We start from the raw sequence: 14,900 nt of genomic DNA, 5'->3' as shown, positions 1-14,900 counted from the left end.
ATGCTAGATTCACACAGGTGTATTATGGCTCTCTTCTACAGGTCACAAAATGCACTTCACTTCTAGTAATTTTAACTTGGCATTCTGATGAAAAACTCTCAAGCTTATTTGAAGGGCTTTTTAACCTTCTCACACAGCAACGAATTTCCCATCCCATTCACAGTAGCATGATATTCTTGTAGCAGCTCCATGGAATGAACCACGAATAACATGTTAGTAACTTCATAGATTTCATTAACTTTGCATTTGAACAGTTTGAAACTAGGATGCTCTCAAAGGCTACACCTTAAGATAATCAGCTGACAGTCCTGCTCCTACTTAAAATGTATCTCATGTCACTGTTTCAAAACCTCTGTATTTGTCAATGTATTTTGAATAACGATGCATTAAGTCTCAGCCTACATTTTTGTGCAACACCACTGCATCGAGATCTTGAAAATCAATATTCTTCCCTATCTGTGCATCTGATATTTCTGTATCTCCTGGAAGTCTCATTATACGAAATGAGAAAATTCACTTTGGAGCTTGCATAGTTTGTAGTATTAGGTTATCACTTTGGTGGGGGGCAAGAAATTAATAGTGTCTATAAAAAAAAAAATAAAATAATTGTGCTGCAATTAGCATTTAATTTTAAAATATTAAACAAAAAATTTAGAAAACTACAACAAAAAAATTTAGAAACATCAAATTCTGAGACTAATCAATGAAAAACACTCATGTAATCACTGTGAGTCCAGCAATATACAACTGTGGTTGAAGACTATGTTTCCCAGTAGAAATATACTTATTTATTAATTGTGAGATAAAGGTTCTGACACAGAGCTATTTTTCTGGAACCAGAAAAGGGAGATATCAGCAACACTTTGAATCTGAAAAGCTTATGCAATATCATACCTTAAACTTAGCTGTTATTTGGTTTATGAGAGGAATGAATTCTTGAAGATCTTTTGCTTCACAATCTTTAAGCATGTGTTCAGAGGCAGAAGGAATGAACGGAAGAACTTCCTCCTCTAGGCAAATAATCATGCGATGAAGGAAAGTGCGGACACCACTTCTCAGAACTTCCTTTTGTAACGGACAACTGAGAGCTGGCAAAAATGTTTGTAAGCAGTCCAGATAAACCTCTGAGCAACCACATTGTTTTACAGTTTGCTTATTGCTGAACGCCTTGCTCGTTCGGCTGTAAAAGCAATATACCAAGTTTTATATAAGGTCATGTTCCAATACAATGAAGAAGCAGTAACACTGAGAACAACATATACTTTAAAACCCATGCACTAAGCTAGAATTTCATGAAATGGGAGCCAAACACTGGAAGTAGTAAACAGAATTATTTGATATGAAATAGCCACACTTTGACAGTTTTTGAGAATTAAATTCTAACAGTTTATAAACAATGTATGATTAGAATAGATACACTCAATTATTTGAGGAAGGGAATAAATTCTGGTTCATTATAAACTTGCTCAATATTCTCTGTATCTACATACAGAGCAGCCTTTTCTAAGGGGACTTCGCTTATTTTCTGGGCTACCATAAGAAATTCTACAACCACTGATGATTTTCTAGGTCATTAAAGCACAGGTAGAAACTCAGCCCCTCCTCCCAATAAATCCTTTATATTTCCCTTTTACTCAAACCAGAAACACACAGAATCACTGTGCTGTACCTACCTAGCAAACCCAACTGCATGATTGAGGCAGTCAGCCAGTGCCATCTGTCTGTCCTCATCTTGTGCCATCATCAGTTTTTCTAACAATACTTTGAACTTCTCCATCAGCGGAGTCAACAAATTCCTCATTAGAGCCTGTTTTCTTTCTGCAGAGTATTCACTGTTAACTATTAATACTCCAGCTGTTTCATAAATGAAAAGTTGATCATCACTGCTTAACAGAGCCTGGTAACCATTTTCCTAAAATGGAAGATAACAGGCGTAATTTAGTAAATGTCCTTTATCAAAGTTGTCTTCTCAAAGTTTAAAGATACTACTCTTTCTTTAATCATGCTTAAGTAATCTCTTTAGTACATTTACAATACTTTCATTCTTTTCCTACTTACATAGAAATGTCAAGTACATATAAAAACATAGTTGAAGGAACAACTATTTTTATACAGTTCAGACAGATAGGCTTCTAGATATACCCATCTCTAGCCAATGCTCCCAGAAACCCACATAAACAGGATTAATAAAATTAGGTACAAATATAGGCATGTGAGTGATCTCACACCAAAAAAGCAAGACAACTATTTGTGTTTAAATGTTTGTGTGCTAAGCTCAGGCACACTGATGAGTAAGTGCAAGCCTTATTTCTTACAAAAACCTGCTGTAAATACTCACAGGGGGAGAAAGTTCCAGCAGGTCTTGTATTCTATTCAGAACATCTTCAATAAAGGGATTCATTTGCTTGCTGAAGGAAAACACAAGTACATAACACTATTTAGAAGTGTGTGCATTTTTACAGGTTTCCTGGTATTTTACTGAGGCAAGACATTAAACTACCTTCTCAATAGAGAATTCCCCTTTAAATATCAAAGCACTGTTGTAGAATGACCTGGCTTATGGATATGGTGCTTGTGGTAAGCCAAATAAATACACGGTATATTGGGAAATAAATATTTATTTTCCTCCTTTTTTTTTTTTTTTTTTTTTTTTTTAAGAGCATGCATAAATAGCCTCACTCATTTGAATGAAATATTTTCATTAACAGTTGAAAACGGCTTCTTTCTGAAATCTGAACCAACTTGGAGCTTCTCCTGCCTCTACATTAAACACATGCCTGTGAAGTAAGACCAACAGGACAGGACTGTTTGAAGGGTAATACACCAAGTAAACTTCATCAGTATAAATTCTGTAAATATTCGGATTTGGTCAGGGACAGGGAAGAATTACTCTTGGAAGTCTCCAGATCCACTCCCTCTCAGCTCTGCTCACTGAGGAAAAGTAGGGCAGACATTTACATTGTTGATCAGTTTTAACAGCTAATCAAAATAAGGTAAACATATGTATTAGAGTTCTTTGTTCTGTGACAATTTTTTCCACTGCTACCTTAGTATTATACAATAGGACAATCCTGCTAGAGCACTGTTTTCATGTATTACCTCATTGCAGTCCATTTGAAGCCTAGCCTGTTTCAGTGACAACTGTGACATACAGAAGGGCTATGTATGGTAAATTCAGTGCAATTTGGATACATTTGTAACAGCCTTACTCACTTAAGAGACTTGACAAATCTGGAAAAGAGGTAAGCTGTTCGACTTCGTACTTTGGGACTTGTATGACGAAGACCACGGTGATCTAAAAATGCCATCTGCAATCAAGATAATATCTCAGTCTTAGAATCTTTGAACAAGAAGGGGAAAAGCTAATCATCCAACAATTTAAGAAAGCCAGCTTCTTTAGTGACCTTCAGAAAATAAGAAAATTTCTTAAGTCTAAAGAACTTATCTAGTCTTACCTAGTTGAAAATGCAAACGCAATGAAACTTACTAGAACAGTTGGAATGTGCTGAGGTTCAACAGCAAAGAATTTTTCATATCTAACCACCGTTTCAAAGAATTCCAGGGTCACTGACGTATGTTGATAGGCACTAACACCAGAAGTCACCAGCTACAAATAAAAGCATTAGCAAATTAGTACTTTAGCCATTTATAACATCAAACTACAATGTAGGAGATATGCCGGTAATTAAGATGAGCCATTTCAGCTGGAGTGTTCCACTCTTTATTAGCATTTTTAAATAGCTCCCACAACACACGTGCTTACCGTTCTCATCATGTCTTGTAAAGCCGTAGCTTTTGTAACATCGCCAGAGAAATGAGCACCATGAGATACAGGAAGAGCCTCAGCCAACATATACAGCAGCCTTATTGCTACTTCCACTTCCATAAATCGCGTAGTCTGCCAATTCCTAGAGAAAGGATATGAAGACTATGTTAGTCTGCAGTAGTTATCAAATAATCACAGTTCTGCCATGTTGGTTAGCATTTTCTTCTGAGCTTTCTTCAGATGCACAGCATGAAAAGAGCAGATTTGAACTAAGAAAAACACTGTAAGACCTAGGCAGTGTTTCAGGATGCTTCTGGAAGACTTTATCAACATCCACAGCACCCCTCCATCAGAGCACTACCAACTTTCTTTTACCAGTTTCAATTTGAAAGCTACAGACTTCTTGAAGTGCTTATTTAAGTACAAATCACGTACTATGATGCGTGGATAAGTCATTCAGCTTCCAGGGCTCACTAAAGAGCAAGGTACAAGGAAACCACCAACAATACTAGATTCCTATTTGTATACACACAACCGTCCTCCTAGTCAGGCAACTAGTAATAGTGTTTCTTTATTTACATGCATAGGTTCCAGCATTGGTTCTGCTCTTTTTGTAAAAAATACTTCACTTTTGTTTCTTTTCCTTATTCAACCTTGGTTGAATTACTTGCCACATCTCATAAGCATTTCCTTGAGGTATAAAGTGAACACCTCCCCAGATGGCTGTTGCTGTGTAGATAAATGACAATGATGAAGAGATATCTCCAGGGGAAAAAAAAAAATTAGCGGCCATTTAAGGTTACAAAAAGAAAACTTTTTCTTTCTAAGCAGCTAAGTAAAAGTCATATATATCATGAAGTTGTAACAAGCTCATTCTATCAATCAGCTTCGCCTTCCTACATCACCCTTACGTTCATTACAAACTTTGACAGTTACAAAAGACAAAAAAAGCTAAGGGCATCATGTAAACAAATTAAAAAACCCCCAACTTACTGAAGTGTAGTGTTAAAAACTCTGCGGACAGACGCCAACAGTAACTCTGGTGAAACCTGGGCAAGTCTGTCCAGCAACAGTTTCAACTGTTTTCTGTACTCCACAAACATTGCTTCATCTTCACCCTACAAAACATTCACATGTCAGTGAAGTCCATATTTTCGTATTTAAATTAACCCACAAACGTTTTAGACAATTACACCTAAAACAAAAACATGTACATACAAGAACAGTATACCATGCTCAGAGAATTCAATAATTCTCACCCTATGCTCTTGCAACATAACAGCAGGTTCCTTTTTTGGCTCCTCGTAATATGTTGAGATCCACTGCATTCAGTTCAGAAACATTAAAAAAAAAAAAAAAAAGGGGGCTTTCCAAACTGAAAACTAGCCAAAAGTACAAGAAAGAAAATACTTTTGGCAAAGCCTTAATGACCCAATTCTTGAAAATTGACTCACTCGTCAAAGATGTTCTTTCCCAGCATCTAGCTTAGTTTTAAAATTAAACCGAGAGAAACATTTATGACAGGCTGCATACAGTTTAAGTTAACCTTTTTAAGACTATAGCTCTCCAAACAGCCTGAAGCAAAAGTAAGTCTAACATACTCAATCATTATTGCTGGCTGACAGAGATGTAAGCATGGGAGGAAAGTGAAATCAAAGACCTTCCGCTTCCTTTAGCTTCTTTTTGCAGAGGTTTGACCATCTGAAGCAGGTCAAGCAGCATCTCTTAAAGAGTTTCATTACACAATATTTCTCAAATCTTTTTGCAAGATAGAGTGATCTGCAGAAAGACACAAACTCACACTGAACAAGACAACTCAACAGCTATGTTTAGCTTACAGCACAGCCGTATTTGCCTCAGAATAGTTCTGCACAAATGCAGCCAGAAATATGCTGTTACCTGAACTGGCTTGGATATCCCTTCACTAGGTTGTTTTGTCCTATGCAGGTGTGCCCAGAAGTTAGAAAAGTTTTCCACCTAGGAAAAAACTTCAGCCTACAGACCTTTGCTTTCTACCTTCAAATATTCTATGAAAAATACGGATTTTTAAAAGTGTAAGCAAGTTTTACTACATGGAATTGAAGTTGCATTTGTCTGTATATTCATATAACACAATACCTCATTTTCAAAATTATATTCTTCATCATATGTCAACTTCTTCATAACAGCCAACATGATTGCCTAAGATAAAAACAGAACTGTAAGCATAAAAGCAGACAACTAATAAGAAGTAACAGTTAAAATCCTAAAGTAAATGTTAAAGCAAGTGTTAATAATTTACAGTATTTTAAATCCCACTTGAATTACTGTTTTCAGAGGTTTAGCAGAAGTTACAGTCCAAATTAAAATATATGGATTATATTCAAACAATGCACAGATGCCATTCCAGATACACAGCATAGAGGACTTGGAGCTCTCAGTCTGTGACAGTATTATCTAGCTTTGTGTCCTACTTGCAATCTCTGATCTTCAGTTCACATTGAAAACAACAATTAAGATGACTAAACTAGGCAGAGGAAGCTAAACAGGTTGTCCAAGATCCTATTTTAAAGGGGCAGATCATCTTAGCCATAATGTTAACTTCTCTAACTGCTCAACATCCTTGAAAAGTTTTTTTTTGGGACAGGTTAACAAGCTGAATTGGTTCAGCAAAGAAACCAAGAATAAGAGCCAGGAGTGGCAAGCAAGAGTAAGAAAAGCAAAACCTTCCCTTCTCAGCAGCAGCAAATTGTTAGATCAGTAAAAGCACTGATGTGCAATTTCACCTTAGCTGGGACTGTTCATAAGTCCTAAAACAGGAATAAAGGTTTGATCTCATCTCTGCTGAAGTCTCAAACTCTAAATGTATCACTTTGATCTTATTAAGCATTTACTAGTTCAGATTTTTAGAACTCATTTAATGTTTAAAATACAGGGAGTACTCAATTCCATTCATGCTTTCCAGGATGGATAGAAATTGGACAGACACACACCGTTAGCTAAAAAAAAGGGTTTAAAAATCTACTATATTTTAATTTTCATTTTAGTTTAGCAGTTAAATGCAAAAATGTATTTAATCTAAATATTCTAAATGGTCTGAAAGCTATTCTGAATAATTAAAACAATCAGAAGCAGACCATTTTTATGTCTATGACAACAATAATATGTTAGAAGTCATTCCTATACCTACTACCACGTGAAAAAACAAACTTCTGCCTTTCCCCCCCCCCCCCCCCCATGTTGGTTAAATACAGTAGCCAACAGCTTTAATTATAACTATAGCAAATGAAAATGCTGACTGTATCAGCAAGAACTTGATCAGCATTTTGTGATTCTCTTCCAGGACTGGAGGTTCTGAATATGGATAGCCATAAATTTCAGACAAATACTAAACAAGGGTAAAAGGTAAATTAAAACAAAAACCACCCACTTTTAACAAATTAATCACGATAACATATTTTTCACTTGAAGTGCAAAACCTGAAGTACTTTAATACCAAAATGGACCAATGAATTAAAGTTAGGTTACTGAGGTGAAATTCTTGGTGATCTTGCAGAAGTAGACACTTATAATAATTTGAGGAAGAACATGGTCAAATAGCAAGAATGGAATCAGGCTTTCTAGTGACACCAAGTGTCAGCATCATCTGAGAAGCCTCTGCTTCTCTGTAAGAAGTGATATTAAAATAACTGCAAAACATTAGTGTGATATGCCTGTAGCCAGAAATGCTTAGAAACACTTGTCATTTTAAGAATTAAAAATGTGATCCTGCTGATAAGAAAAAACTTTGGGACTTTGAAGGCACAATAAACAAGATCCCCTTTGTTCCTGTTCAAATGATGAAATGACCTGAAAGTGAGAATTTCTTAGGTGCAAGACTTTAAAGGAATGCTGCTAAGCACACAATTTAAGGGTTAAGACAGACAACAAGAAAATTTAGACTATTTCCAAATACTTTCTTATTATGAGTTGGATGGAAGAAGAAAGATTGGTATGACCACTTCTCAGTTTAACACAAATCTTGAAGAAGTGATCAGTAAAATTAAGAAATAATTATAACACAGAGTTCTTCAGTATGAAAGCAAGTTTAACAAAAGAATACATTTTAGGATGGTAACACATTCAAACATTAAGTGTTAAGTGCACTGTAGTAGTAATTTGGTTTGATCCAGTTATAAGAACAAAAGAGATTAGTAACAAAAATAAAAAGATTCAGTGATGTTATCAATCTTCTCTTATTGTATTACCTCATCCAATTTAAGCAGACATTTGACAAAACCAGATCAAGATAATCTAGACCACAGTGTCTTAGTTTGAGGTGGCTTCAGTGGCCGGTCCAGCCCAAACCACAACACACAGTTATCCAAATTCAACTTTTCATATTAGAACAGGTACAGAGTTCAGTTTTTGTTGTAAAGGAAAAGGAATCACAGCTGTATGAACTTACAAAATACCCCCACCAATCTAACCAGTTCAGCACCTAAATTAGTACATCCACATTGGTGCAGAAGGGTCACAGGGAAAATAAATTAAAAAAGGACTGTGCTGAAGAAACCAAACAAGTTTACTACCTCCAAAACTGGACATAAGCCTTATTTATTAAACTTTATGCTTTATATATAAACCTAAGCTTCAAGCATATAAACCTAAGCTTAATGTAGTAAACTTAAGTTTACTTTAATGACTAACGTTTAACTGTACAATGGTTATATTTGAATTGCAGCTTCTTTCATAAGTTAAACTTATGAAACTATCAAGGTTGAATTTTATGACAACCCTTCCCATACTTCTTCCAATCCTTTGGAATTAGGACCGATTTTAATAAAAATACAAAGCCTCAGGAAAAAAAAGACTCCTCTTCTATCTTGATTTAAGAACATTCTATCAACTGTAAACAGACTGGATAGGAGCTTACCAACATATGCTTAAAGGTTGCTTGGGAAGACCAGCTCTAAAATAGCTTTCATCTTCATACACAATTCAATATAGGTTTACTATTTAAAGAAACAGCTGTAGTTACTTAGCAGAAGATGGAACACACTGTCCTTACTTTTTAGTCTTCCCTTTTAATTATTGTCACAAGCGCGTTTTAAGGCATATAAATAAAACATGACTTGTTTCAGCAAAATTATAAAGTCTGACCCAATGTGTTCTCGAAAAATATCTGGTAAAAAGACAATACTTACCTCTACATTAGCTTTTTGTTGGTCTGAAAGTGCAGAAAGCTGTAAAATAAATTCCAAGTGTTATTTTTTGTATAGTAACTCCTTTATTACTGTCTAACAGGGAAAGACAAGTTTGCTTTTTTAACAGCTATGATTAGCAAGCCTTCTTTCCACTTAATGCAAGATTTAACCCAATGCCTTCAGATTTCTAAACAGCACTATAGAAATAGCATGACCACAGCCATTAAAAGATACTGAATGCTCATTAGTCAAAAAAAAACTATTTTGAAAGTCAGCTTGCACATGGTACAAGATTCATATATTCCCACAAAAATCAAACTAAATCATGTGTCAAAAAGTGATGTTAAATTGAAGCTAGACATATTTACTTGTTTCAAGATGTGAAGGTAGTCATAACAAAAGCCAATGATATTAGAGGAGATGTCGTCATCTTCGTGAATTAGGAGTTGCAACATTAGGGCCACTTTTGCTTCAATAGCTTGCAGAGTGTCTTGAGCACTCTTCATATCACCATTTTTTATCAGTTTAGTCCAACTAGCTATTAATGCTTGCCCCATCCCATTGACCAGCTTAGAAAATCTGGCCAGAAAATCCACATCATCTTCCTGCAAGAAAAAACATCCAATTAAAAATACTAGCGGAGCTCACGTTTAAACATCATGAGCTTACAGACTGTACTATCCATGGTATGTAGAAGAAATAAAACCAATGTTTGTCTCCTAGACAGAAAGTACAATTGTCTGGTTCGTTTTGCCTGGGGAATGGAGAGAGAAAAGCAATGCGAGATTTGGCTGTTCTCCATTATACAACAGTAGCTTGCTTCATCTCTTCAGATTACTTTGTTTCTCTTTTTACTTTACAGCAAGAAGCAGGTTCAAAATAAGAGCAGAAGCACATACCTACCATAAATTTTAGGCTGTATAAGAGGAAAATCTTTTTATGGGAAAACTTCAAAGAATTAACAGCTGTAGCTCACTTCAGAAATACTGATAACGAGTAACTTTCAGTACTGCCTGCAAGAGTGAGTTAATATTAAGTATTTATGGCTTGCTTTTGCAGAAATACATTGATCAGAATTGAGAAATACCCCTAGACTACTCACCCCAAACAGATGCTTTGCTCCCTGCCATAACTGGACGAAAGCAGAAGAATAACAAGTCTTCCTCACAGAGACTGGGTAAGATTTTTAGAGAAACACCTCCTGAATTGATGAATGCATGTTTTCTGCATTCTAGTAGGAATACAAATTTGACAAAGGCTTTAAAATTAAGAGACAACTGCCTTGCAATCCAAGGACTACAGCTTCATAAGGGTTGGTTCCTCTTTCTCCATGGCAGGTAGCAAACAGCTGTTCCTTAAACACCGCAATTGCCAGGGAATGCGTGTTTGGTTAGTAGGTATATTTTTCCAGCTTATAGATAAGAATTTCAAGCCTCATTCATGTCTGATGGCACAGACGTGCAGAACATATGCGCCCTTAAGAAAGCTCTTTCCCCTACCTAATTATGCAGAGCTGATCTAATGTCTCACCCTAAAAAACCCTCTACCTTGGCTACAAGACTTATTAAGGAATCATTCAGAAGAGAAGATTCGAAGCAACGAAACACAGAAGTAGCATTAACAGTAAGCACAACATGCTTTAGGGGAGTAACAGAGGAGTTACATAATGCCTTGCTTCTAAAATGAAAAACTCATGCTGAGGACAAACGACATTCAGTGTTTTAAATGACTAAGCAATATTAATAACAAGCGGTTAATTTAAGTATGAGAAAAGTGTAAGAAGTGTTTAGCTTTGATGCAGAAGCACAACTAATTCTCCCTAATCTGTGAACTTAGTTTTATAGTGTTCTGTTAATTTGCTTATTTAAGAACTGTTGGAAACCTATGACTCATTTCTGTTGTAAAAAGCAATACACAAACCTGATCAATACTGAAGAGACCAGCAGACTGCAATACTTGACATAAAGATTCAACCAATTTTGTTTTGTCAATTGGGTCCATTCCCTTATTTACAATTTCAAACAAACAGTCACAGGCTTCTTCCCGGAGAACTTCCACAGACATGTGACCTAGCAGCATATTTATAAACCTTCAAAGAAAAAAAAAAAAAAAGTTTTTATATGTACACAGTACCATCTTATAAAGGCTTTATATTATTTGTCTGCATATTTACAATGGTTTATTTTTATAAGGCAGTTTTGAGGTCTAGTGTACTGACTAAATCCAGCATTTTATACACTATAAAGAGAACCCAGCAAACTAGTGTCTATTTCAGCCACTGTATCAGCTTGGCTTGCAAAGTCAATCACTCTACTAAAAACCCCAAAACTCCATCCAATGATTTGTATATAACTAAATTCCTTTTTCAAAGATGAGTTTTACTTTTGTTTCATAGGGCTACAGTCAGAACACTACCAAGATTATTTTTGCAAAGATATTCCATCAAAACACCCTTACCTTTCATTGGCTATCAGGCTCAAATCTATCCAGGATACATAAGCTCCAACTACTTCAAGGCACTGGCATGTCAACTCTGAGTTATTATATTGATAGTTTTGTAAGATTTGGTACCACGATTCCACCAAACTTGGAATGCATTGTTCTCTCATAGTATCTTTTAATAAGGTGTTCCTACGAGCCTCCTATCAATACAGAAAGAGGATAAATCAGTCTTATCATAGATTAGCAGTAGAAGAAATTAACATTTTAAAACAAGTCAGTAATATTAAATTTGCTAACTCAGCCTGTTAGTTTTCGTTTGCTAGCTCTTCAAGCAAAAAATACATTAACTGAAAAGTATGAAATCATAAAAAACATTAAACAACGTATGGCTTTTGGATCTAAACCACCTAATGTCTCTAAGGCAGAGTTGCCATAGGAAAAAAACAACATCTCTGCAAGTCTTCTCCTGTAATTAAAGAGAACTTTTTGGAAATTTAAAACAAATGTTAATGCAAAATAGTAACTTACCTCTGATGTATGAACAACATCCCGGTCTACCAGCTCAGCATCAACAGCCATCAGGATTCTGAGGTACATATCCACACCTCGAGGATTAAGGTCAACTACTGATAGAATATCAAAAAAAAACTTGGGCCATTTTGTGAGATATTCAGTAACAAAAAGCAATGCAAAGACTTGCGCTGCTTTATTGCGAATAAAAGTCTTCTCAGGCTGGGGATTCAGCATCTGGTAGAAACAAGACATTTTATTTATATATTCTGAATAAGTTAGAGAATAATCATATATGCTTGTTTATCTCTGTATATTGATTAACGTACTACCTCTCTTCCTGGCCGAGATCAATAAAAAGCCTTATCTTTCCAAGGATTTTAAAAAAATAAATTAGCTAAATTGTATTAAACAGGGAAAACATTGTCTTTATGTGATACAGTCCTAAGCCTTTCATTCTGTACTAATATATCAAGTGTACTATTCAAAGACTAAAAGCTAATTTGTTAGTTTGGTGAAAGAAGTAAACAAGAACTTCCAGAAAAGAAGGTACAGTCCTCTTGTAGCTAGCTTGTGCCCGAGTTAGACGTTAGCTTTAAGAACAGTATAGGAGGTTTCTAAATCTAAGCTCATCAGGAGGAAAAAAAAATTTAAAAAATAAATAAATCTGTCACTACCGATCTCTCTCACTCTCTCTTCTTCCCCTTTTCCATAACTCCTCCTAAATGGAACAGCTTGCCACAAAGAAAAATTAAAAGCAATTTAATCCGTTTCACAATGATCTGCTCTTTTTCAAATTGTATTATGTTCCATTTCCTACTGTTAAGCTTTCTACAAACAAAGCAACTATGTTAATTTTCAATGCAGATGTGGAATGATAACAAGGTAATGGCAGGTATAGGAAAAGACTTGCACCAGCCCACTTGATGGCTTTGCTGACTGCAAACTCTTGGATCCAACTGATATTGCGTGTTCAGCTACAGCAACTAATTCCAGAAGAAACAATAGCCAATAGTCTGCCATAGTATTAACAGGAGTGATGCTGTTCATTCATAAACATCTGCTGTTTGTAAAACAAACATTTAGCCTATACTCAGTGCTTAAAGTTAGCCTACTATGCAAGACTGCTGAGAAGGGACATACTTACCTGCGCTTGCAGCCATGTTATGAGTGTTTCCCTAATTAGCTGCTGTTGGACTTCAGTGAGTTCAGAGTATCTGAAACAAAGCATAATGAGATCAAAATACAACTGCTTTATGACAACCACACCATTTAGTAAGGCAAAAACTCTTTTAGTATTGCACATAATACTGCATATTAATAGAAATGAAGTGTTCCTAGAAAAGGAATTTACATGGTTATTTGCACGTTAAAATTTTGAATCAAAGACATAAAAATGAGAAAAAACATTTTGGATTACATTTGGAAGCACTACTGCCTCCTGTATTGGAGTTGGAGCTTGAAATTTGCAGGAAGACTGCTCTATCAGGGACAGGACTTAGGAACCTGAGAAAAATACACGTTTCACAATAAGCCATGGGGAGAAGGATGCAGCATCTGTATATGCTGAAACTTGTTTACTAAACACTGAAGACTGTCAATAGCAAGCACAAGGAAGTCCTTCACTGATTTGACCTACAGTACATTTATTATGAGACGTGTCAAAACAAAAAAAAGCAAACAATTCTGCTTTACATCATACGTACACTCTTGGCAAAATTTGACATTATAACCAGCCCACCTCAAATACTACCCACACAACATGTTCCTTCCCCGGACTAGTTAAGCCAAGAATACTCTCCCCGCAACAGAGGTAGCTATAGCTTTGGTACAGTCCCTAACAGGAATGACTGCTGAATGTGACTCCAGTGCTCCTGTCACAAGTAACTATTCATTAAGGAGATGAAAAAAGCAACCCCACTGAAAACACTCAAAATAAGAAGCAGTAAAACAAGAGAAAACACACTGCAAGAAACAGATGACAACGAGGTAAAAATCAGGTAAATAAAAATCACAGAACGTTAAGTCTTTCATTTTTGCTCTAATACCTAATTGTGAAATCAGTTGCAAAATACATCTCATTTCTATATAAAGCCTGACCTACATGTTCAGTGTACTGCAACTAGTTACAATGATATTCCAAGAGGCAGACACTTCTGCCACGGTATTCAAGTTCTGACCAAAGCAGCCTGAAGTGTGAAAAAAGTACAGTTCCATGCAATTATTTCAAAGTATTTTTTCCTAAACTTATGATTCTATGAAAAAAAAAAAAACACAAAACACACAGTGAAAAGACTATTTTCTCTTAACGTCTCTGCCATGGTTATTGAATGAATAGGGCTTTGTCTGAAGTCCAGAAGCCTGTACTGAACAAGGCTGCTGCTTGCAGGACTCTTCTGCAAAAATCAACACGTACAGAAAAAGGCTTGAACCTCCAGAAAGGAAGGATTAAGTATGTTTCAAGCAATCCTTGGTAATTGGGTCTGTGTCCTGGTTCGAGCAACACAGGATTAATTTCTCTTTTAGTAATTTTACTTTTCAGTAAGGTCTCCTCTAATGCTCAGGAAAACTGCATTTTCAGAAGACACTAGTGTCTGGATTTGTGAAAATATTTACTTCATAGCCAGCTATGGTATAAGGGTTTCAAGGTCTCAGCGCTTTTCAAGCTTGCCATGTGCTCAAAGCAAGACCCAGGCACTTAACCCAAGCTGGCCAACAGGATTATTTCATACCATGAATGTCACATTCAATATAAATTAGGAAGTTTGCTGAGGAGTTCTCTCTCTTCCTTGATGGCTGCAATCCTGAGAACTTCTTGCCTCAGTGCCAGAACCCTGAGCCCTTCCCTTCCTCCCAAAGCCATAGCGCTCACAGTGTCCGACATTTGCTGTCCACTACTGGGAGTGCACAGCTTCTTACTGATATAATCGGACGAGTATAATCCTTGTATATTTTATATTGCTATTGGGATCAATATTGGTTCTTTAGTATTATTCATGTTAATTATTTATAGTCTT

The 14,900-nt window shown here is 35.9% G+C and overlaps 1 protein-coding gene across 1 annotated transcript in view; it reads right to left on the bottom strand.

Moving 5' to 3' along the window:
• The window catches only part of XPOT (exportin for tRNA), a 29,523-nt gene that overhangs the window by 7,137 nt on the left and 7,486 nt on the right, over positions 1 to 14,900 (bottom strand). The window contains exons 5-18 of the mRNA XM_082485727.1: positions 13,031 to 13,100; positions 11,902 to 12,120; positions 11,389 to 11,573; positions 10,852 to 11,020; positions 9,300 to 9,536; positions 8,932 to 8,970; positions 5,885 to 5,947; positions 4,760 to 4,884; positions 3,764 to 3,908; positions 3,488 to 3,607; positions 3,214 to 3,308; positions 2,339 to 2,408; positions 1,674 to 1,912; positions 895 to 1,180 (exon numbers count right to left, since the gene is read on the bottom strand). Of these exons, the coding sequence (XP_082341853.1) occupies positions 895 to 1,180; positions 1,674 to 1,912; positions 2,339 to 2,408; positions 3,214 to 3,308; positions 3,488 to 3,607; positions 3,764 to 3,908; positions 4,760 to 4,884; positions 5,885 to 5,947; positions 8,932 to 8,970; positions 9,300 to 9,536; positions 10,852 to 11,020; positions 11,389 to 11,573; positions 11,902 to 12,120; positions 13,031 to 13,100 (2,062 nt within the window). The remainder of the gene's footprint in view (positions 1 to 894; positions 1,181 to 1,673; positions 1,913 to 2,338; positions 2,409 to 3,213; positions 3,309 to 3,487; positions 3,608 to 3,763; positions 3,909 to 4,759; positions 4,885 to 5,884; positions 5,948 to 8,931; positions 8,971 to 9,299; positions 9,537 to 10,851; positions 11,021 to 11,388; positions 11,574 to 11,901; positions 12,121 to 13,030; positions 13,101 to 14,900) is intronic.

The sequence above is a fragment of the Vanellus vanellus genome, assembly GCF_965231255.1.
Source record: "Vanellus vanellus genome assembly, chromosome: 1".
NCBI classification, from domain to species: domain Eukaryota; kingdom Metazoa; phylum Chordata; class Aves; order Charadriiformes; family Charadriidae; genus Vanellus; species Vanellus vanellus.
This window is presented reverse-complemented; position numbering and strand designations above follow the sequence as displayed.